The sequence below is a fragment of the Penicillium longicatenatum genome, assembly GCF_028827895.1.
Source record: "Penicillium longicatenatum strain IBT 33135 chromosome Unknown contig_6_segment0_segment0, whole genome shotgun sequence".
Lineage (NCBI taxonomy): Eukaryota > Fungi > Ascomycota > Eurotiomycetes > Eurotiales > Aspergillaceae > Penicillium > Penicillium longicatenatum.
In genome coordinates, this window is record NW_026643123.1 from 1,899,084 (window position 1) to 1,922,945 (window position 23,862).

At 48.7% G+C, this 23,862-nt stretch overlaps 7 protein-coding genes across 7 annotated transcripts; 4 read left to right on the forward strand and 3 right to left on the reverse strand.

Moving 5' to 3' along the window:
• Positions 1-565: 565 nt before the first annotated feature.
• On the forward strand, positions 566-3,892 carry N7484_008904 (uncharacterized protein; the record flags this gene model as incomplete). Its single annotated transcript, XM_057119291.1, has 3 exons — positions 566-1,571; positions 1,628-1,852; positions 2,181-3,892. 3 exons carry the CDS (start codon positions 566-568, stop codon positions 3,890-3,892), a joined length of 2,943 nt encoding a protein of 980 aa, XP_056968846.1.
• A 1,563-nt stretch (positions 3,893-5,455) lies between these two features.
• N7484_008905 (ammonium transporter) lies at positions 5,456-7,268 on the reverse strand (the record flags this gene model as incomplete). Its single annotated transcript, XM_057119292.1, has 3 exons — positions 5,456-6,700; positions 6,754-7,085; positions 7,151-7,268. The coding sequence occupies 3 exons, from the start codon at positions 7,266-7,268 to the stop codon at positions 5,456-5,458; spliced, it is 1,695 nt and encodes a 564-aa protein (XP_056968847.1).
• A 1,061-nt stretch (positions 7,269-8,329) lies between these two features.
• On the reverse strand, positions 8,330-8,655 carry N7484_008906 (uncharacterized protein; the record flags this gene model as incomplete). The annotated part of the gene is made up of 2 exons (XM_057119293.1): positions 8,330-8,491; positions 8,536-8,655. The coding sequence occupies 2 exons, from the start codon at positions 8,653-8,655 to the stop codon at positions 8,330-8,332; spliced, it is 282 nt and encodes a 93-aa protein (XP_056968848.1).
• A 1,243-nt stretch (positions 8,656-9,898) lies between these two features.
• N7484_008907 (uncharacterized protein) lies at positions 9,899-11,266 on the forward strand (the record flags this gene model as incomplete). Its single annotated transcript, XM_057119294.1, has 1 exon — positions 9,899-11,266. One exon carries the CDS (start codon positions 9,899-9,901, stop codon positions 11,264-11,266), a length of 1,368 nt encoding a protein of 455 aa, XP_056968849.1.
• Positions 11,267-12,738: 1,472 nt separating this feature from the next.
• Positions 12,739-16,091, reverse strand: pmr1 (Ca(2+)/Mn(2+)-transporting P-type ATPase PMR1; the record flags this gene model as incomplete). Its single annotated transcript, XM_057119295.1, has 3 exons — positions 12,739-13,313; positions 13,369-15,880; positions 15,981-16,091. The coding sequence occupies 3 exons, from the start codon at positions 16,089-16,091 to the stop codon at positions 12,739-12,741; spliced, it is 3,198 nt and encodes a 1,065-aa protein (XP_056968850.1).
• An 863-nt stretch (positions 16,092-16,954) lies between these two features.
• Positions 16,955-18,761, forward strand: N7484_008909 (kleisin alpha; the record flags this gene model as incomplete). Its single annotated transcript, XM_057119296.1, has 2 exons — positions 16,955-17,218; positions 17,277-18,761. The coding sequence occupies 2 exons, from the start codon at positions 16,955-16,957 to the stop codon at positions 18,759-18,761; spliced, it is 1,749 nt and encodes a 582-aa protein (XP_056968851.1).
• A 1,239-nt stretch (positions 18,762-20,000) lies between these two features.
• On the forward strand, positions 20,001-22,514 carry N7484_008910 (MFS transporter; the record flags this gene model as incomplete). The annotated part of the gene is made up of 11 exons (XM_057119297.1): positions 20,001-20,383; positions 20,437-20,546; positions 20,602-20,636; positions 20,686-20,930; positions 20,983-21,015; positions 21,068-21,154; positions 21,204-21,613; positions 21,668-21,779; positions 21,851-21,984; positions 22,171-22,243; positions 22,448-22,514. 11 exons carry the CDS (start codon positions 20,001-20,003, stop codon positions 22,512-22,514), a joined length of 1,689 nt encoding a protein of 562 aa, XP_056968852.1.
• Between the last annotated feature and the right edge of the window lie 1,348 nt (positions 22,515-23,862).

Below are 23,862 nucleotides of genomic sequence, written 5' to 3' on the forward strand. Positions count from 1 at the left end.
ACAAAGAAGCGGAGCTTATGCACGGTCTCGTAGCTACGGGCTTCTTTCCAAAAGCTACACTGCGCTTTTTTCTTTTTTTTTTTTTTGCCTGCTTAGCTTGGCATTTTTATGCGATTTACAGACCGCTACCCAGTAGCGAGAAACCACAATACGAGTCCGCATGGGACGAGGCTGCTGATCTATTGAGGGGTTACATGTACTAATCCCTGCTGGCGCGGCTGAATTGGCTAAGATGCATCCACACCTGCGGGCCTTACATGCGTGTTCGCGGGCAGGATTCTCATCCCGTCTTTGTACCCGAGCTTGGTTAGGTTGCTTTCTCTTTGTGTGCGGGGCATTGGCTAACCACGTCAACATAAACAGACGGAGTCACTGCCCCGACATGCCGCAAAGTCCTCGACTGGGCATTTTGAGCCTCTGCACTATGAACTTACTCGGGAACTAAGAAACCCCGGGGCCGTGCGCATGTGCACTGAAGCTCTTTTATTTCCTTCCGTGCCTGATTCCTTTTCTTTGTGTATTTTCAAGCCTCATTGTAAGCTTGCAGTCTCGAGGAATTGCGACGATGAGATCTTCGCTCGCTTGGTTGTCGCTGTTTGCGACAACTGCTTGCGCTTCGTCAACAGTAACCGCTAGCAATGCCGTTTCTGCGCCCATGCCAACATTGGCCGCAGTCACCCAAATGATGGGGCCTAAAGAGGTAGCAGATTGTGAGGTGGATATAACAATCACAATTGGCGTCACCGTTTGGGTCGGTGAAGGCGAAGTATCTACGTGCACCGTTACGGATACTACAACCCGTACCACGACCGACATCATCACCGATACGATCACAGCCGCCAATTCAAATACTGTCACGATTACCAATACTGTTACGGAGACAGGTTCAGCTGCAAAGGTCACTGTAACGGATACTGTCACCGACACGTGCACCGTGACTGTTACTGGAAGTGCGGAAAGAGTCACTGTGACAGATACTATTACCGGAGGTGATATCACAGATATTGTCACCAAAACAGCTACTGAAACAGTTATTGGAAGTGCTATAACGGTCACTGTCTCGGAAACTTGCGCGCCTGAAACCGTCACCTTAGTTTCAACAGATGTCGAAACTCTGGGAGGCTCAACAGTTACTTTGTCAGGACCTGAAACCACAGTCACACTAGTTTCAACTGATATCGAGACTCTCGGGGGCTCAACGGTCACCGTGTCGGGAGCAGGAACGACAGTCACATTGGTTTCGACGGATATCGAAACTCTCGGGGGATCAACGGTCACTTTATCGGGACAAGAGACCACAGTCACCCTGACAGGCTCAGACCTACCCGGGACCACTGTGGTGGAGACGGAAATTGATACCATTGTAGAGACCGAGACTGTGGTGAAGACCGACACCATCTCAGGCTCTGTGACAACTATCCCCGCGTCGACTATCACGACAACTTATACCGAGCCTGCTAGCACAGTGACTATCTCAGGGACTGTCAGCACTCTACCAGCTTCGACTCAAACCGTGATAATCACCCTGCCAGCCAGTACAAGAACTATTATTGACACAATCACTGCGACGGGTAAATACTCCGCACCTTTACTATAATACTAGGAACTAATAGGGTATTAGGCCTAGGAACCACAGTTGTGGAAACGGAGACTGATACCGTGGTGATGACCGATACCATCTCAGGATCTGTGACCACTATCCCCGCGTCGACTATCACGACAACTTATACCGAGCCTGCTAACACAGTGACTATCTCGGGGACTGTCAGCACTCTACCAGCTTCGACTCAAACCGTGATAATCACCCTGCCAGCCAGTACAATAACTGTTAGTGACACAATCACTGCTACGGGTAAATACTCCGCACCTTTATTATGATCCTAGGGACTGATGTGGCATTAGCCCCAGGAACTACGAATGTGGAAACGGATACTATAGTGGAGACAGATACGATTTTGAGCTACATCACAACTACTATTCCGGCATCAACCATCACGACAACTACTACCGAGCCTCCCAGCACAATCACTATCTCAGGAACTGTCAGCACTTTACCGGCATCAACTCGGACCGTGACAACCACGCTTCCAGCAAGTACACTGACTATTATCAACACAATCACGGCATCGGGTAGATTATCCATACTCTGATCAAATTTCAAGAGGCTAACATGATCTTAGGCTCGGAAACCACCATCTCAGTTGGAAGTACAGTCACGGAAATTATTACCAGGCCTGGAACAACGCTCACAAAGAGCTACGGCAGCACTAGAACTGTTACTGATACTGTGACTGGACAAGACACGACTCAAACACAGACACAGACAGCCACCGTCAGTGTATGCTCCAGTCTCATCACCAATCCGAGCTACACACCTACCACCAAATTACCAGACAATTATATCTGGGGTTGTGCACCTGGATATCTATGTAGCCCTCCTCATACGGGTGATCGTGCGGGTTGCAATGTTGAAGCCGGTCTTCCAGCCGATACTTACATATGTTCTCCTGAAAACTGCATTGTTGCCCCTGTCCCAATCTTCAACGACGAATCCGGCTACAATGTCTCCACGAACTACTACAATCTGGATCCAACGGACTTTGGCCTCACCTACGATATCTTCGAATGTGCTGTAGAGTCTGAATCCAGAGTGACCAGGAAGATGGATCTTCTCTCGCCTCGAGGCAGATTTGACAGGCTCATGGGCTACTTCCTCGGTGGAATGACCAAGCGGGTGGACGTAGAAAACATACCCAGTGCATGCTTTGGACTTTGCAATATCGTTGCCATTGACGGAGAAAATACTGGAGCTACACCTTCTTTGTGTGATGCCGGATCTGAGTTCCTGACTGATTTGGGTTATTGTGAGGATTGCATCAGCAGTCATGCGGGCGATTCTGCCTCATCCATGGTTTCATCTACACTGTTGCCTTCATTTGCACCATGGTTGAATTTCTGTTCTGATCAGACGACATCGACCACTTCGACCACTGCGGCCGCAGCTACTACTACCACTGAGGCAACCACTACTAGTGTTGAGTCAACTACTACCACCAGTGCGCAGTCGAGTGCAACTAGCACTGCAAGCCGGACATCTGCCACTAGTAGCCAGCAGTCAACAGCAAGTACAATAACGAGCATCCAGTCTACCGGCACGCAGATCCAGCCAACGACTTCAGCACAGACAACGCAACCGGCTGGACAAAGTACGATCTCTGTATCAGCGTCTACAGTGGTGGTCTCTGGCTCAACAGTAACACTGTCCGCCACCCAGGGAACAACCTCAGAATTCGGCTCAACCATAACAGTCCCGAGTTCAACATTGATCATCTCCGGCTCGACAGTGATAGTACCAGGCTCAACAATAACAGAGCCAGCCACTCCTGTCACCGACTCACTCTCCGGTTCAACAGTGACACTGCCCAGTTCCACTGAGATAATCTCCGGTTCGACAGTGATCATCCCTGGCACCACATACGTTGAATCCAGCCCCACAGATACAGCTTCACAGGCTCAGTCGACGGTCACCTTGCCAAGTTCAACGTTGATTATTTCTGGTTCCACTATGATTGTCCCGGGTACTACGTACACAGAATCCGGCTCCACGGATATAAAATCGCTATCTGGTTCGACAGTCACGTTGCCCAGCTCAACAGCTATCATCTCCGGATCAACTACCATTGTCCCCGGTGTTACGGTCGTTGAATCTGGAACACATATAATAGGTACTGTTAGCAGTACGGGCCCGTTTGTCGGAAGCCAGACTGGCTCTGCAAGCTCGCCTACTTCTACTGTCTCCTACAGTGCCGCGTCGCGGACTTGGGAAGCTCCTCACATAGGCCTTTTGAGTCTGTTATTGACCTTCGCTGTGTCACTCCTTTATGTCGTTTAATTTATGAGGAATTGCTGGGGATAAATGATGAATGGGATAATATGGATACGATAATAATAGGGATCTCTTTCATGGAAGCGTAATAATACATCATACTATATCAGTATAATTGCAATTGAGTAAAAACCACCACAGAGGTCAGAGACGAAGGCACCCAAAAAATAAAATGAAATTAACAACAAGAGTAACTTGAAGCTAGTATAGAGAGACATCCGAAAATAGATAGAGGACGGCAAAAAGAAATCCGACGGCTGCTGGATTCGAACCAGCGCCTCCGAAGAGAATTGATAACAGGAAAATTCGAGTCAATCGCCTTAGACCACTCGGCCAAACCGCCTTTGGATGATGACTAAAAACAAATACAATACCTAACCTGAGCTGACTCTAAAACAGTGGCTGGGGTAGAAAAAAACTGAGCACGACGGCTGCTGGATTCGAACCAGCGCCTCCGAAGAGAATTGATAGCGCGAATATTCGAGTCAATCGCCTTAGACCACTCGGCCAAACCGCCTGAATGTGATGACTAATGATATCAAAAATGACCTAGAGCGTGTACTAGATTCTCAAAATCAAAGACGTAAAAAACAAGAAAAAACGACGGCTGCTGGATTCGAACCAGCGCCTCCGAAGAGAATTGATAACAGGAAAATTCGAGTCAATCGCCTTAGACCACTCGGCCAAACCGCCTATTGATGGTAATATCTTATGAATATGGCATCATCAAGGGCTAAAAATAGCTTGTATAGAATGTAGGTTTAAACGACTCGCGACTTCCTAGTGTCTAGATTCATCTTAGAGACATAAAGGTCCCAGTAATTACACCTGTCTACATACTAGCTTCTTATATATTTATTGATCAGTCACCTTCTCCTACTCCGACTGGCATGGTTGGTATCTGCCGATGTCCTATATACCTACTAGCTTTCGTTTGTACTAGTTCAAGATTTCTCTTGATTATATCAAGTCTAAGGCATCTTTTGAATGAAGTTAAATAATAAAGTAATGGAATAGAGGATAATTAAAAGGTCTGTGGTTGAAATCAAATTGTTCTATAGTGCAAAAGGTATCCTCAAACATCCGCATAGCCAGCTCCATTGCGGTGCCCAAATGAAACAAGGTAAAAAAACAAGACCAGACATAATATTTACATCCGTTCAAATCCCATGCAAAGTATGAAGGCGATAAATTAAGAAAGCACCATCAAACCAACAAGAAAAACGCCAGGTCAGAAAGAAGCATAGATAATGATTGCTTTTCCCAGTTGCATTTTTTCGAGTCAAGAAGATCCGGGACAAAAGATGCGAGTTTTCGGGGGAGGAAATAGTGTATAGGTGATATGAGAGATTGATATGGTAGAGATGAAAGTCGAATATATAGATGGTGGGAGTGTCGGAGGAGGTTGGAGAGGTATAAGAACAGGATGATTATGTCGGAAAGAAACAAAAAGCCCCAGGCTTTTATGGGAAAAAAAGTAGAATGCGCTCAGAGGGATATCGAACAAATGTGAAAAGAAAAGGGCTGGAAGAGATGCGGAGGTCGTAGAAGAGTTGATAGGCTGAAGCTTCAATTATCCTCTGTCTTCTCGTTGACAGGTCTCAGCTTGACTGGCTGTTCAGTGGGTTGCTGAGTGTCGGGCGGGTGGTGCTCGGCGACTTGTCGGGGAGCGGGGGCCACCTTGATTTCCTGGATAGCCTCCGGCTCACTGCCGCCCCGGCTGCTCTGGCTAATCTCGCCATTCGGTGCCTGGCCTTCAATCATCATGTCACTGTGCTCGCCGATACCGTAGCGTTCGGCAGCAGGAATATGGTGGCCATCTTCAAGCTGGTCCTTTTGCTGTGGCGTCCAAGCAAGGTAGTCACGGCGGACCTCGACATAGTCGTATGCAAACTCACCAAGCTGGTCGTCGTCCATACCGAGCAGCTCAGCTTCCTCGGAGGCGCGGAGGTTGAGACCAGGGATGGCGTTGATGGCGAGGGCGATCAGGGCGGACATAACGAATGCGTAGCTGGCGGTAGCGACAATGTAGGCGATTTGAATGTAAAGCTGCTTGTAGTTGTGAATCACCCAGCCACCGACTCCGGTGCCAGTGTTGACACCGTCCAGACCCACGATCGCATCGTCAGCGAAGAAGGCATTGAAAACGAGACCGACAATGCCAGCGATACCGTGCTCAGCCAACACATCCATAGAGTCGTCAATGCGGATCCAGAACTTGATCTTAGTCGAGTAATTGCAAACAATGCCGGTCACGATACCCAGGACCACACTGGCCCAAGGGGAAATGAATCCGGATGCTGGAGTGGCGGCCACGAGTCCTGAGATGGTACCGGAACACCAACCTACCATCGACCACTTACGAGCAAGGCGCCAATCGAGCAGAACCCAGGTGATGGCTCCAAACGCCGCAGTCAGGTTGGTATTCCAGGAGGCCATGGTGGCACGAAGGTTGGCACCAAAGGACGAACCACCGTTAAATCCAAGCCAGCCGAACCAGAGAAAGACGGTACCGAGAAGAATAAGCGAAACGTTGTGAGGACGGAAGTTGAGCATCATGCGTTCTTGTCGACGGCCGAGAACCATGGAGTAGGCGAGAGCAGTAAAACCGGATCCAATTTCCACAGGGCCACCACCGGCGTAGTCCATCACACCGTACTTGTATGCCCAACCATTCACATTCCAGGCCCAGCAGGCTAATGGACAGTAAACAATCGTTGCCCAGACAAAAGTAAACACCATGGCGGGGAGAAGCCGACCGCGCTCGGCCACAGCTCCCATAACGATAGCAGCAGTTACTGCACAGAATTGCATCTAGAAAGAATGTAAGTAAGGAATTTACTCGGTGTTGATCAATCAAATCGTACCTGGTAGAAAGCATATAGAAGATCGGGGATTAGTGGAGAACCCGGACTCGGCGCGGCCAAAGTCTTCATCATGCCAAAATTGCGCAGGTTGCCGATATAACCGTTGGTCGCGGTCTGGGAGAAGGCAAGAGAGTAACCCCAGAAGTACCATTGGAAAGTGACGACAGACATGGAAGCCATACAGGCCCAGATCATACTGAGAGCAGACTTTCGGCGGGCCAAGCCCGAGTACAGGAAACCCAGACCGGGCACCATAACCATCACCATGGCCGAGGCCACAATGATGTAGGCCTGATCACCCGATTGAAACCATTTGTTCACGTTCTCGGTGCCTATAACAAAACCGGTATAAGGAACTGTGCTCGATCGAAGTCCAGGAATTGGATTAGTTACATACGAGAGTTGCCACCAAGTGCTTCATTGGTAGTAAGCTGGGAGTAGTCGGCGGGAGCCCCAGTCCAGTTGTAAGATGCATAATCCGGGGAGTACGGGGATTTCCCATTGAAGGTGGACATGATGTGAGGCGAGTCGAACTCCGAAGAGCTCGTCGACTAGGAAAATATAAAGTGCTGAGCGAGGTCGAGTGGAGATGTTGGAAGGGAGAAGAAATTTCGGATGGGCGAAAGTACCGCAAGCTGAGTGAATCGCGTAAAGCTGCAGGCACGAGGTGGAGAGTGAGAAAAGTCGCCACGGGGGAAAGTCGCGAAGAATATAAACGAATTCTGGAAACTGGAACCGTTGCGGAGTCCCAGAGCGATAAGTCGGATCGACGGGCCCACCAGGGCCTGAAATCGGACCAAGGCGTCGCGAGGCAATTGCGAGGTCCAGATAACTGGGAAAAAAGCAAAAATGACCCAGTTAAAAAGGGATAAGTGATTAGTCCGAGGAGATTAACGCAAAAGCCGGGGAAGGCGCGGTTAAGTGGAATATTGAAAGAAGGATTGGGAAGGTACGTTGTGGTGAAAAATGATTATGACAACAGTAATGGGATAATCGGGATCATCCACTGCGCCCCAATCACCGATAACCTTTATATACTGCACATGTACCAAGTAAAAAATATACCCAAAGTTCAAGAATCGTTTCAATTGTCAATTGTAGGGGGATTATACACACTAACAAAAGAAGAGAAAATAGAAGAAATCCCCCTCCGCATCATCATGAAATTCTCCCGGTGTATGCTACCGGACCATAAGAGGTCGAGTGGCGGGAATAACATTTTTTTCCAGGTTTGCCAGGTTTGCCTTTTTTTCCTTGGTCCCAATCGAATTTTAGTTCTTGGCTCCGAAACAAAGCCCGCGCTCTACCCAATCGATCCCCGGTGGGAACCATCGTATCGGTTCGTCAGTGATGTATCTCCGGGGAAGTCATCCTGGGGTGAAATTGGGGGGAAATGAATCCCTTCACCTGCCGGGCTTCTCTAGCTCTCTATATAGGATTGAAAAAAGTATAGCTCCAAAATTGGCCATGTATTCCTCCTGCTCTCTACCCAGATAAGCTTATCAGAGGCTCACACTGTCGGCGAACTCCAACGCAGGTCGGAAAGAGAAGCATCTTTCCTTATCTCTGACATTCTCTATCCAGAGCCCAATCCACTATCCGTGGCGAGCAATTGGACAGCTGAGTCCGGGTTATCTGCCTTCTCATTGGATACAGATAAAGACTTGCCACCGGCCGCTAAGTGGGTCACTCCGCTGAAAGCCAAGCCTCGACGCTTTCGGTCTAGTGCGGTCGAACGCTGAGATATTGTTGTTCTTCACCATTGGCTCCTGATAAGCTCACGGTTTGCCGCTCCGAGAGAACCCGACCGTCGGGATATGCAGGAAAGTCTGTCTTGCCCCGAACATCGGGCTTGACCGAGCCATTCGAACGCTTAAAAATCAAATTGGAAATCCCAGTCATGGAGATTTGTACTTGAAACATCATTGTTTCTGTCAATGAAGGATGGATTACTCTATTGTTTGCGTCCACTCGGAGCACATGAAATGGTCATCAATCGGCCCGCGTGGGACCCTAAAAAAGGGTCTTGGCCTTATCAGCGCGATACCTCCGATCCCCTGTGACTACATTCAACTAGTCATACCCTATTCTTGGGTTCGAGACATCAAATGCTGATCATGCGGAAGGCCCCAGGAAGTGAACATGAAACAACATGGTCCTTGCATTGGCTTGGAAACGAGACAAAACTCTTCTGGCTTTCGTAGATAATTAAGCTTCTTGTTAAATTCGGGTCCTATGTCGTTGACGCCAATACATGGCATCAATTTGCACCTCGATCCAACACTGCATACACGCTTAGCCTTCTGGAACAAAGAGGATCCGCTGCCCCGCTATGATCTCAAGCTGCATCATCTAATCTCCCCAACTAATATAGAGCCCGTCGTGGGTCGAACGCATCCTGGGGGTTAGCAGAGCCTCTAGGCTCGGGGGAGCGAGCCAGCGGGACGCGTGAAATATTTTTCTTACCAATTGCAGTCTTTTCAAGGTGGGTACTACCGAATCGGGGTATCTGGGGTGCATGAGTCTAAATGTCTAGATCTTTACTTGGCTTACTAAATTGGAGATGAGGCTGGACGTGGGTTAATGCACTTCAACTACTCCTGTCACGTGCCAATTACCTTGTGTGCACTATAGCTTCATATCACCTAATAGATCTTCCTATCTGCTAGCTGTTCCATTGGCTGTGGACAGCTTTCAGACGTGAGGTCTAGCCAATTGAACTGGGGAGAGCAATTGGTCCTATACGTCCCATTTTGCAGACCACAAGCCAATGGGTACATTGAAGTATTTCCATGTCAATTACTGGGTCCCATCTTTTTGATTGAATAATGAATGCTTTGGTGACATCTTCAATTGCTCCAAGTATTCGTTACCTATGATACAGTAGTTTTCGAATTCATATTTATTTACCTCTACACTGTTAGGCTTTCATTCCCGGGCCCTGTATAGCTTAAGACACGCTAGTCTATTTTAAGCCATTCCCCAGCAATCCCTGTAAGATCGTATTGTACTCCCTAGTATCGATGAATGAGTCAAGGTCATAATACCGTAATTGGCCTGGGAATGTAATATATCTTTCATGCAAAGCGACCAAACATAGTGGACAACCTGGCAAGATTTGTTCCAAGTCAGGGCACAATAAAACATGACATGGTTTGAAGTGAGCGAACAACGATTTGAACGTCCACTCGGCGAGAATGAAACATTTATCAAGATCCTTGGTGATGCCGCTCGCCCGTTCAGTCGTGAACACTGGGCTATTAACATCATTGCCTCGGTGACCCCGCTAGGCTCACTCGCCAAGGAAAATCTATCCTTTCGCTTCCGTGAAGCATGGAAGGCTTTGCGCTTCAATCACCCCACAATCGCCGCCTATATTGTAGATGAGACGAAATATGTCTACGATATACCCGATCTTATGGCGCTTGAGAAATGGACGGCGGAAACCTTCCAGGTGGTTGAGGACATGACGGCCGATGAATTCATCGCATCTACCACACGCGTTCCATATGCTACTATGACCTTTTTCCCCCAGACAGGTGAGCTGTTGGGCCGCTCGCAACACTGGAGAACGGATGGAATCGGAGGCTTGATTCTAATGGACGACTTCCTTGATCTGGCCGCGCAGTCTGCTCTAGATACTTCCTGCTTGTCATGGGGTGAAGAGACTGTCCGCTTAGCCCCGTGTGTTGAGGAAGTACTGTCCAGTTTTGTAACGTCGGAGAGCCAAGATAAGCAACTAGCCCAGCAGTGTGTTGCAAGTTTTGGTCATGCCGCTGGGGCCATCGGAATCACCTGTCACGCACCAGAGGAGACTTCCCCAGGTGGTACGTGCATTAGCCGTCTGCATCTCAGTGAGCAAGAGACAAAGGCCGTAATACAAGGTAGCAAGGCTCGGAAGCTCTCAGTAACAGCAGCAGTACATGCGTCAATTGCCGGAGCCAACTATGCGTTTGCTACTGCTGGCGATCAGAACAAACACTATACAAGTACGATACGTTACAGTCTACGCCCATTCCTACCAGAGCCATACTCTGGTCGCCAGTATGCCAGCACGATCTTCACGACAGGTTGGATGTTCCCTGTTTCATCCGAGTCGTCATGGATAGACCGAGCAAAGGCGTATCATGACGAGTACCGCAAAGGTCTAAGTCATGATTACATGTCGGCGCATCGTGAATACGCTATTGGGCTGTGCAACCTTCTTCGCAATTCGCCGAAGAACACCCCTTCGCCAACCGATGTGGATATCAGCAGCCTCGGCGTGTGCGAGAAACTTATAGCGAGACAAAAGGGAACTGCAGAGCGGGGAATCCGCATCGACCGAGTCTCGGGTGGCTTAGATATGATCAACAGACAATCTGTGTGTCATGTGTGGACCTTTCGAGACCAACTTTGTTTGAATTTGGCATATAATGAGGCATTCTATGATAGGGCGGAGGGGGATTACTTTTTGCAGATTGTTAAAAACTCCCTGCTGCATGAATTGAGCTGGATATTAGCAAATACATGAGGTTTTTTCCGAACCACTACATCATTGTTGCATACGACAGCACCGAAAATGGTTGCTGTAAGCCCCAAGTCAATCTGCATAAATATTTTCTTCGGTACTAATGGATAGCGCCACCTATGAAATGGGCATGACAAAGTCGATTTTGATTTTGTCTAGTTATCTCGGCTAAGTTCACCCTACACTTTACATAGTCTATTGCTTGGCGAACGTCTATGATCGTGACCTTGCTGCATTCGGCTTCTGCGGCTATTTGAGTTATGGTTAGTGACTGGTTCTCTATCATATCGCGGGTAAGATGCAACTATTAAGATGAGAAGCCTTGGGATATATTGTGAGCTCAAGCGCTTAAGAGTCATGCATGAAAAAATATCCTTATTGCTAGGGGTAGATGAGCGTAGAGTGAGTGGTATCATGCGTATATGACTTTCGTGCGAATTACACTAAGAAAGGTCCCGGCATGTCATGCAAAATATAAGTACTAAATTTAAAACCAGGTGAACAACGGATTTACTGTACTATATATGGGTTGACTTGTATTGGGCTAGGATTCTGGAATGAATATACCAAGATGTATATATTGGTGCGGGTATATATTGCGAATCCTAAAAGCCCCCAGGTGGACAGCCACGCCTAGGCACAACCAGCCCACAATAAATAATTTTCCGAAACTAACCGTACTAGATCAAATTCAATGTCTAGAAATAGATGGAGCAAATCGATGAAATCCAGCCAAGTGATTCGGGCGGGGAAAGTTGCCACCTGATTGCCACCCCGATCGCGCAGTGGCGACCTCGGGCGGATTACATATACGAGATGAATGGTCTGACTACTGTCGTTGCAACTCCACTCTTATAGCCAGCTACGGGTCTCTCTTCAACAAGGCCGGCTGGCCCAATGGCAAGGCGCTTGACTACGAATCAAGAGATTGCAGGTTCGACCCCTGCGTCGGTCAATTTTTTTTGGTGATATTTTTAATCAGTACCTTTTGGCACGTGGAGAGAAGACTGAACGAATTTTGTTGAATACCGATATTATCTGAAAATTTTCTTCTTCCTACAAAAAATTAGATTAGGCCGTGGAGATTTATATCGATTTCCTATCCGATCTACGTCTTTACATTGGCCATCACGACTGGGGCAAAGGGCCAGAAGGAAGCATTTCGATCTGTTAATTGGAACGGATGAGTACATTTAAGCAAAGAGTCACCCAAACAATGCTGCACTACACTGCATACCAAGGATACAACACTGGTCAGATAAGCCGATTTCATAGGAACAAATCAGAACAAACATGAATATCATTAGATTTACAGGCCCGTGTACCAAAGCATACGAGCCACCAACATGCGTCTTTCCCCAACTCTATTATGTATAGGGGATATCATCCCATCAAATAGGTTACACACCCGTTCTGGGATTTCAACTTGAACACAGTATAAGTGCAACAAACCACCCAATAGCCCAATTATCATATCAAACATTGAGGCTGTACCCAGCGCCGAGGCCACCCCGACGACGGAGCGCATGATAATACTTACGGCCTTCATCGACCCAGAATACAGTGCTCGCGAGACAAACAAGCTTAAGCAGGGATCCAAAGCCAAGCGGCTCGGTTTGGAAAATGCGTTGCAGGAAGGGAAGGTAGATGACACACGCTTGACCGGCCAATGAGCCGAGGACAGCGTAGTTGAACATCTTGTTTCCAAATAGATCGATTTCGCCTCGGAGCACGGACTTGCCTTCGCTGCGACAGGTCAGGGCATTGAACATGTCGAAGAGAACAAAGCAGGTGAATGTCATAGTGGTGTCGTGGGCCGTGACCACACCGGAACGGGTGCCCAATGGCTGGCCATCGGTCGCATCGCCCATTTCATGGATGTAAATGGAGAGGGTGCCTAGCATGATAACCATGGCAGAAGTAAGGACGCGCTGTATGAGCGGTTTTGTCAATACCCGCGCGGTCTTCGGTCGCGGGGGCCGGTTCATGATCATGGGGTCAACAGGCTCAACACCAAGGGACTGGGCCGGTGGGCCATCCATCAGAATATCTGGAAGCACAGTTAGAGAGAGAACCAAGAAAGAAGCGGAGAAAGGGAAACTCACTAATCCACAAGATCTGCATGGCATTCAGTGGATTCTTGAAACCGAGCGTCGTACTGAGCAACACGAGACTCAGCGCAGCCACACTGGTGCTGAGCTGGAAAGTAATGAAGTTCTGAATATTATAAAAAATTCCCTTGCCTTGCTCAATGGCCCGAAGGATAGTCGAGAAGTCATCATCCGTCAAAATCATATCTGCTGCTTCCTTGGCAACGTCGGTGCCAAGAAGACCCATTGAAATGCCAATATCAGCCTTCTTCAGAGCAGGGGCATCATTAACACCATCGCCAGTCATGGCAACCACATCTCCACGAGACTGCAGTGCGCGAACAATTTTCATCTTGTGATCGGGGCTGGTACGGGCAAAGACAGATGTGGTCGAAATAGCCTGAGCGAGCTGCGCTGTTGTCATATGGTCCAATTCATCACCGCGCATGACCGATCGTGACCCGGCAGATTCATTAATTGGCATTCCCAGTTTCTTTGCAATAGCCACGGCCGTTGTCTCGGCATCACCTGTAATCATAATGACTCGTACTCCACCAGCCATTAGACGTCGAATAGACTTGTGCACATCCTTGCGAGGAGGATCGTTCATTCCAACCAATCCTGCAAACACCAATCCATTATACCGATCATCGTCATCCTTCGGGCTGCTGGACTTGGAGACAGGAGTGCTAGACCGGCTGCCGAATCCCTTCATACCCCGGGATTCGTCTCGCGCGGCACCGCTGGCGAAGGCAAGAACTCGAAGACCCTCGGATGCCATGTGCTCTGCCGCGTCCCGGATAATCTTGCGTCGAGGCTCGTCCAGAATTACCTCTCGACCATCCTTGGTCAGGTATGTGTCCGAACGAGCCAGAACTTGCTCAAGAGCGCCCTTGATATAAGCCACATTGGACCCTCCATAGGTTTCCCCAGGAGCACCGCTGCCAATAATGACACCCATCCATTTTCGCTCAGAGCTGAAGGGGGTTTCAGATACACGAGCGCTGATTCGCTCGCGGACATCATCTTCTCCGAGGTTATCCAACAGGTCCAAAATAGCGACATCGGTAGGCTGGCCAACCCATCGACTCTTGATAGCACTCGAGTCCCGGTCGACGGTTGATGACAAGACTGCTGCGGAAGAGGCGCTAGCTGGAGAGTTTGCGTGAGTGCGCGAGAGCCGAGCATTGTTTGCAATGTTTCCAACCCTAAGAATAGTGCGTGCTGCCGGCCCTGGTGAAAGTGTCGAGGCAATGTCGCGCTGAACCTCGAATGCTTCATCGCAATCAAAATGCCACATCTTCGTAACAGTCATGTGGTTCATCGTGAGGGTTCCAGTCTTATCACTGCAAACAACATTGACGGAGCCAAGAGTTTCCACACTGGGGAGTCGGCGCATGATAGCGCCCCTCTTGGCCATACGAAGGACACCCAGAGCAAGCGTGACGGTCACAATAATGGGCAAACCTTCTGGAATGGCCGCAACAGCGAGTGAAACGCCAATTGTGAACATTTCCAACAACTTGCGGCCCTGCAATAAGCCAATAACCACGATAAGACCGATTACACCAAACGAAATATAACTCAATTCCTGACCCAGGCGATCCATCGACAACTGCAACGGAGTCCGAGGACTTTCAATTTCCTGAAGCGAGGCTGAAATACTTCCAAATTCCGTCTTCGCACCGGTTGAGATCACAATACCTTGACCGTATCCCGAGCGAACCAGAGTACCCATGAACGCAATATTATGCTGCTCATTTAAACGGACATCTGCACCGACAGCACCACTAGCGGGAGCATCGTAAAATGGCGACCGAGGGGGATTGACGTTCTTGAGAGGTTGTAAGGCTCCACCTGGCGCGATGCGAAGGGCGGCGGTATATTTCACAACCGGTTCATTCTCACCGGTCAAGTTCGATTCGTCAATGGTGAGATCGGTTGCGGCGGTGATCCGGATATCTGCAGGAATACGGTCACCAGTTGAGAAGAGGACTAAATCTCCAGGCACCAATTCGCTCGCAGGAACGGTAGAGGATGCTTTGATAGCGGCAGATGCGGCGCCCGGACTCTTGCTCCTGAGCTCTTCAGTTTCTTCTCGGGGTCCTGGCGATGACTGAGTGGCATTATTGATAGCGGTACTAGTTGATGGGATATCGCGGATAAGATGAGCGAAGTGCGGGACAAGGCGACTCAACGCCTCCAACGATTTTTCTGATCGATATTCCTGAATGAAGCCAACTGTGACCACAATTGTAACTGCCAAGGTAATACTGACAGCATCATCATAGTTGCCCATGATAAATGAGATGCCCGCAGAGGCTAGGAGAAGAAGGATCAGGGTTTCTTTGAATTGTTTGAGGAACCGTAGCCACAGGGGCTCCGGTTCTTCGTGGGGAAGCTCGTTGGGGCCATCACGGGCAAGACGAATTTCCGCTTCGGCGGGCGTCAATCCATGTAGGAGTGATGTGTGTAATCGTTCAGCAGTTTCGTGAGTTTCGAGCCATGAGTATGTGGAGGTGGAAGTCTATCTCAAAGAATTTGAAAGTTAGCGGTGTGATACCTCAGACGAACAGCCAACCACAAAAATTGTTGTTGGAATGAATTATGCTTTCTTGTTCACTTACCGATGAGGGAGCACCTGGCCGTCCGCCTAATGGGTTGGTGGAGGAGGGACGTGGTGAATCGAAGGTTTGTGCATTATGCAGCGGCAACGCGGGTGTCGCGGACCTTGACATCTCTCATGCTTTTTCCGAAGAGATTGGGGAAGGAAGCCCGATGTAAATGAAAGAGAAACCGTTATATGTATCGTAAACTACTGTTCATCCCGCCTAGATTGGAATTGTTGGGGGGGAAGCGCGAACACGTTTGGGAGGAGATGCGATCTGGCAGCAGCTTCAAACGGGGGGCGTTCCAGACTTGCGATGGAACCCGATGGGGACTGGGGGACCGCGTAAGATCGACAAATTCAGAGACCAATCAAACCCGGAGAACACCAGGAGATTAAATAAGAAAAAAATAAGACGACAATAAAACAAAAGCAACAAGTCAGTTCTCTAAAATTCGCACTGGAGACTCACACAAGCGTCGAAAGCGGTTGGAAACAGCCAAGTCCCATGATGATGCTTTACCTTGTTGGGACTAGACCGGTAAAGCACGGAAGAATAATTGACCCGGAACAACTGCATTTGATCTAGCTCCAAACCATTCTTTACAGCCAATCATATCAAACCCCAGCCCCCTCGATTCCTGCCTGATTATATCAGCATAACTTGCTGTTGCCCGAATTCCCACGCGCATCCCTCGTTCTTCTTGGTTTCTCAGCCAACTAGTCTCCTCGCGCTCGGTGCAAACGACGTGACTATAACGCGACGTGCTCTTCAATTTGTATCTTTACCTGTCGCCCTTGCACAGCATCGTTTTCTCCCTGTGGAAACGCGATCTTTCATAAAGCCCGGCACGAGTATTTTGTTTTCCCCGGCCACTTCACGCGCGTCATCTCCTGCTACGCCTCACCCCGCGCCGGGCGGGTTTCATCTCTCCACATCGTTGGGATTCCCACTCGTCCTCTGACAGTGCTACTCAACGACATATCGCCGCTATGTTCTACTCAGAAACCCTCCTATCCAAGACAGGCCCGCTGGCCCGTGTGTGGCTGTCGGCCAACATCGAGCGCAAACTGTCCAAGTCGCACATTCTTCAGTCCGACATTGAAAGTAGTGTCAATGCCATTGTTGATCAGGGCCAAGCGCCCATGGCTTTGCGACTGAGCGGTCAGCTTCTGCTTGGTGTTGTGCGTATCTACAGCCGTAAAGCTCGCTATCTTTTGGATGATTGCAATGAAGCCTTGATGAAAATCAAAATGGTATGTCTTCAATCCCTCGGGGCAAACATGTCGCGACTGCTAACTGGAAGCGGAACAGGCTTTCCGACTCACAAACAACAATGATTTGACAACAACAGTGGTGGCGCCGGGTGGCATCACCCTGCCCGATGTGTTGACCGAATCTGATCTGTTCACCAACCTGGATACATCTCTTCTGTTTCCCCAGAATCTAGACTTGGAGCCCGCAGGCAAACAGCCTGGCTCATTGGACTTTGGTAGTCAGCTATTAGGAGATAGCAGTTTCCGCCGATCTATGTCTCAGGAGCCTCTCCGTCTCGAAGATCCCTCTTTGGTTGACCTGGATATTGGTGAACCTTTCGGGAACGACACGACAATGGAAATCGGTCGAGACGCCCCTGCACCTCGTCCTATGGAAGAGGACCTTCACAGTGACTCTGGAAAGCTTATTGACAACGATGACCTGGCCCTCGACATTGGCGATGATGGTGCTCCGTTAGACAACATGGATATTGATAATGACGACAACATGAATGATCTCATGGATGCCCCAATGGACTTTGGAGGTGAGGATGATTTTGGTGGTCAGACCCCCCGCGCCAATGGTGACCGATTCCACCGTGATACCGAAAGCCCTTTGTCCGACGCAGGCTCTGTTCAAATGCATCAGCTTGAAGAAGAATACAACCGCGACATCTCTGTCACACCCAAAGCTACTGCAGCTCAGCACGCTCAGCGTGCCAAGCGCCAGAAGGTCCAGGATCTTATTCCCGCAGACATCAACCCGCATTTCTCTAATAGCCAGGTTAAGGAGCAGCAAGCTGATCGCTCGGCCATCCTCAAGCCCGCTTCTTTCCTGCCTCGTGACCCTGTTCTTCTCACTCTTATGACTCGCCAACAGAATGGTGACTTTGTCTCCAGCATCTTTGGTGAGGATCGTGGCCGTGGATGGGCTCCTGAGCTGCGTGGGCTGTTGTCTCTAGACTCGGTGAAGAAGGCTGGCGAGCTGAAGCGAAAGCGTGACAGTGGTATCTCTGATATGGATGTGGCGGCTGCCGATGTTCCTGAGCTGGAACTCGGTGACGATGAAGCTATTGTTGCCCTTGACGAGGGCATTGGTCTCGACACCACTCTCAACCAGCGGTCTGAAATTGACTTCCCTGGAGACGATGCCCAGGATCTGCACCTCAGCGACGAGGATGGCATGGATGCGCCTCTGGATGAAATGGACGACACCATTTGCCCCGTGGACAACGAGCCTGTATCTATTGGCACAAAGCATGCTGTTCACATTCTGCGCGAGCAGTTGGGTGACCCCGTATCTTCCCAGAAGAAGAGTGTCTTGTTCCAGGATCTGCTTCCCGAACAACGTTCCAGCAAGGCTGACGCGACGAAGATGTTCTTTGAAGTCTTGGTATTGGCCACTAAGGATGCTGTCAAAGTTGACCAGTCCTCCAAGTCGATTGGCGCTCCCCTCAAGATCGGTGGCAAGCAGGCACTGTGGGGCTCATGGGCCGAGGAGAACGCTGCTGGTGCTGCCAGCCAGCTGAGCCAGGTTCTGTAGAGGGTAAAATTTCCATACTGAAACCGAAGAAAAGTTTGGGATACCCTGGCGCAATTCTTTTTACATTCATGTACAGCTGATTTACGGTCTATGGGTTGCTGGAAGATCCGATATTTATGTGAAGATTGTATCCTTTTTGGATGCTTGTCTGGAGTTTGGGATTGGGTTGGAGAACGGTGCTATGGCGATTTTTATTTGATGATGTCTTTATGTTGGATTCCGTTTCTGCTGTGGCGTTTTGCTGAACGGGTTGACCGTAGTGTTAGAAACATAGTTAATTGAACATACCCTGTGCAACTTGACATCTTTCGGGAACCGAGGTCCAGTAGAACACTGCCTGAATGTCTTCTAGAGAAACCGCGAGTCAAGAGGTATCTAGCTTACTGTATAGATATTAACATGTCGGAAGTACGTCGAATATGCGGGCTACGTCGAAGGAAAGCACGTACGCCAGTTGACTCCATTGATGATCTGAAATTCAATCCTCTACCCAATGTCTACCATAAGTCTCTCTGCCTTGGTTTCGGGATTGGCGGCTGCCAAGCAGCGGGAGTCCTACGATAAGGGCTACATAGCTGGCACCTCGGGTTGATAGTATTTCCAGTGCCCTAACAATCTCTTTTTATTTTTAGTGAGTATAGGCGCACCAAAGGCGCAAAAAGAACGTCTGACGAAGCATCTTCAGCAGAAAATAAATAGAATAGTCCTAGTACGGCATATGGAAAAATTTTAAAGATCGTCGTTCGTGTTTGATGCGCGCGAACCGTTATCTTTCAGCGAATCGGAGATGGGCCGGATAATTAAGAAGATGTAGTTTCATTGCTTTTTCCCCCTGTAGTTCGCTATTTACAGAAACGAACATGATAAGATATGCGTAGGACAATAACCTTGTCCCTAATGCAACCTTGTTTGATCCGAGTTACCCCAAACCAAAATTGGGTTTGGTTATGATATGACCCACACTAACCAAAAAACCAAAAAGTGGACTAGAACGACTGATGCAATCTGCGGCCCGCGCGGTCCTGGATTAATCAGCTCGGCCTAGCTCTACACCGATGAAAGAGACGTCATTTCACTTTAAACAGAAGGCGAATCCTCTTTGTGTTGAGCTGCCTTCCAATCCAGTCCTGACACTCCACTCGTGGCTGCCGTTTGCCCGCTCTTTTGTTCGCTCCAATTCCCGTGCGGAGATCTCATTTGCCATCCGGTCATATCGCCGAAGCAGCAAATGAGAGAACCATGGACGGTGAACGCGCTTCTGCATATGAGAAAAGCGGCGACGAGCTTGATCGCATCAGGTCCGAAACTCAAGATACAGGTTTCGCTCCGATCGCCCACCTAAAAACCAACGAAGAGCAACATGATGTGGCGGCAGAAAAGCGGCTATCGAGGCGCTCCCACTCCCGATCCCGTTCCCTAGAGCGAAGCTGGTCATTGAATGATGGTGTGAGCATTGGTGGCGACGAATTCGAAGGCGGGGGCAATGAAGCGGGACAAGATGCAGATGGTGATCATGGGTATACTGTATGCTGGGAGGAGAATGATCCCATGAACCCGAGGAACATGAGCAAAGCTAGACGCTGGATGATTGTCATCATTGTTTCGACTGGCTCACTCTGCGTGTGAGTATACTTTGGATTGTTGAAAGGTTTGTAGTCGAGACTGACCCGTTCAGGACGTGCACATCCTCCATGTACACAACGACATATGATCAGTTGATGAAAGAATTCAACTGCTCCCAAGAAGTGGCAACGCTGGGATTGTCATTCTTTATCTGGGGCCTCGGTTGGTTCTACTATACCAAAGCATCGTGGGGTCATTGCTGATTGTTGTATTCCAGGAATCGGTCCGCTTTTTCTCAGTCCACTTTCCGAAGTAAGCCCAATCTGTTCCATCAGTATGCAGGAAAGCTAATGGTGTCTAGTTCTATGGCCGAAGGAATATCTACATTACCTCATTCTCGCTGTTTCTGATATGGCTTATCCCGTGTGCCGTGGCAAAGAACATTCAAACTATGCTGGTCTGCCGTTTTTTTAATGGTCTAGCAGGAAGCGCTTTTCTCAGTGTTGCCGGTGGCACAGTGGGCGACATGTTCAATCGACAGGAGCTTGCATTTCCCATGATGCTTTATACTGCCAGTCCATTTATTGGACCAGAAGTAGGCCCTCTGTGAGTCTGTCAACTTGCCTGCTTGTTTCATCTTCTAACGGCGGAACAATAGGGTCGGTGGCTTCATCAACGATTTCACCAATTGGTATGTGTCCTTCTTGAAAAGTATCAAACAGTCGAACTAATTTGACCGGCAGGCGATGGACGTTCTATGTGTTGTTGATCTGGACAGGTGTGCTGCTTGTTTCGATGGTCTTCCTTGTACCGGAGACTTATCATCCAGTGTATGTGTTATTCTTGATGTGTGAACTCAGTTGCTGACATTTTTTCTAGCCTTCTCAGACGCAAGGCACAAAAACTTCGCAAAGAAACCGGAGACGACCGATACATTGCTCCAATTGAGAAGTTGCACCGGTCTGTAGCGCAGACAGTCTTGCGGTCTATGTATCGCCCCATTCTCTTGCTGGCACTGGAGCCGATGTGCTTGAGCCTCTGTATCTTCTCTGCTATCCTGCTGGGGATTCTTTATCTCTTCTTCGGCGCCTTCCAACTGATCTTCGAACATGTCTATGGGTTTCCACTATGGCAACGGGGCCTGTGCTTCTTGGGTCTCTTTGTGGGTATGGTTATTGCGATTCTTTCAGATCCGCTCTGGCGCCGCAACTATCAGCGATTGGAACGAAACTTCCAGAAAAAGTTAAACCAGTCCGATGAGTTTCTGCCAGAATGGCGACTTCCTCCAGGTGAGGACCAACAACCCGGAAACTTGAATTGGCAGTGCTAACATGACGGTTTAGCGATTCTTGGTGGGCCTTTGGTCACCATCGGGCTTTTCATTTTCGCCTGGACAATCTATCCTGACGTGCACTGGATTGCTCCTATCATCGGCAGTGCTGTGTTCGGAGCAGGGTAAGTTGACCTGCCATAGCTTGAGACAGTTTCAGCACTTGGAACCTGGTATTAACTGATTGTGGTACTAGGGTTATCCTGGTATATGCGGGCATCTTCACATTCCTGGTTGATGCATATCCCACTTTTGCCGCCAGCGCTCTAGCAGCGAATAGCTTTATGCGTTCGAGCTTTGGAGGGATATTTCCCTTATTTGGTATCCAAAGTAAGTTTGTCTCTTGATTTCATGCCCAGAATTGAAGGTCTGTGCTCTACATGCGGCAATGCAAGACATACCTATGCATTGTGCGTCCAGCGCCGTTCTTGACGTTCTTGTGAGACAAGCCAACTATCACTTCTGTGTCCCGTCAAAATAGCAATCATTTTGTGAACTTGTGGCTGACGACTGCAGTGTATAACAATCTTGGGTATCACTGGGCGACATCGCTGCTGGCTTTTCTGACCCTTGTCATGCTTCCCTTTCCGTAAGTTTTGATTTGTTATCCCAGCTACCTTCAGCTTGATCTCCTGTGCTTTGGCCATCGAGCCTTTATTTCCCCTGCATTGAAAGCCCTCGAAAAGTTAGCTCGGGTGTGGTTTGATATTGGGGCTGCATGCAGCCACAGATGTTGGCCAACTCAAGTATCACATCGCTTGATCCTTGAATATCGTTACTGATGTCTGTTCAGGTATCTTTTTTTCCAATATGGAAGCCGTATCCGGCAAAAGAGTCGTTTTGCTACCCAACAGACGTGAATATTATTCCACGGAGAAAAAAAAAAAGTCAATTGCTGCATGTACTGAGGTGCTCTGAGCATCTACGCCGTACGTTATTTTAATTCAAGACGGTTCTGCTCCCAATTGCGCAGTTTGAGAGGGACACCTGCATAATTTTCTTAGGTAGCGTTGCAATTCAACGCTCTTCCCAACGTCCCATGTATGGTTTGTGATCCTGTGACAACGATTCTTGGGCTGGGCATTGGTCCCCTAAAGCTAAAGGGATCATATTTGGCCGGTCCTCATTTTCAAATATCAGCAGTCCAGCTGTTGTCCTGTCCGCAGCTGGATTTAGAATGTAGATAACAAGAGAAATCGTAGACAGCTTCCCCTGGAACGCGGAGACCCATTTCCGTTTTCCTGAGTTTGGAGGCATATACTCTCGGCTTCGGCTGTTGATCCGAGTTAAGTCCTACTATTTAGACTTTGTTGCGATTAGATCAAAGCCAAGAAGGCCCACAATTTCTTTGTCCTGGGGTGGGTTTGGGCCAGAATCCAATTCTCCGACATCCCTTCCCGTTCTAGGCCGGTTGCAAAGATCACGAGCATCATGTGGTCTTGGATTTCAGTTCCTAGTACTATCCCCCTATACGGCAGTTGAACAGAATGCCTTGGACCTAGGGATCAGATTGACCCTAACTTAATCCCTCTAACCGAGGCACTCCCCAACACATAGCCTCGGGACAAAACGGGACTTATTTGAGGAGAAATCCGGAACCTTAGGACAATACAAGGTTGTAAGCGGGGGCATGAAGAGATTGAGACTTTTTTCCAGTCTTTCAAACCCGTTTTTCAAGTACAGAAACTCATATTCTTTTGATATGTAGCAAGATAGTTTTTCCACACGTGCGCAACTGCCCCAGTCGTGGGGATGTACGATCTGCCGGTGCAGCCAATCCGGGTAAGGATTCACTAGTCAAAAAAATGGGAACTGGTGTACCACTTTGCAAATGCCGCGCTCCAGTCGTTGACGCCTCAAACGTCAGCATGTGAATTAAAGGAAGAAGATTTTATGCCCAATTGCCCTCAAGTCTCAGTGCCACCAAATGCATAATGTGATTTCGCTTATAATTTACTCGTATTTTTGACTAAACACGAGAATCAATTCCCATTTTAATTCGCCTGCAATTATGTAAAAAACGGGGGGGAAACGGGCGTGTTACGAAACCTCGAACTATATCCACCTGGGCAGCCTTACCGCGTTGAAGATGCATGTTCATGGATGCTTCATAATGTCGGAATATTTTAGGAAAAAGAGCAATAAAAGAAATCGTGTGAAATGAGATCAAAGAAATATCCTAGTTACTATCCACAGTCTTGGTTCTTG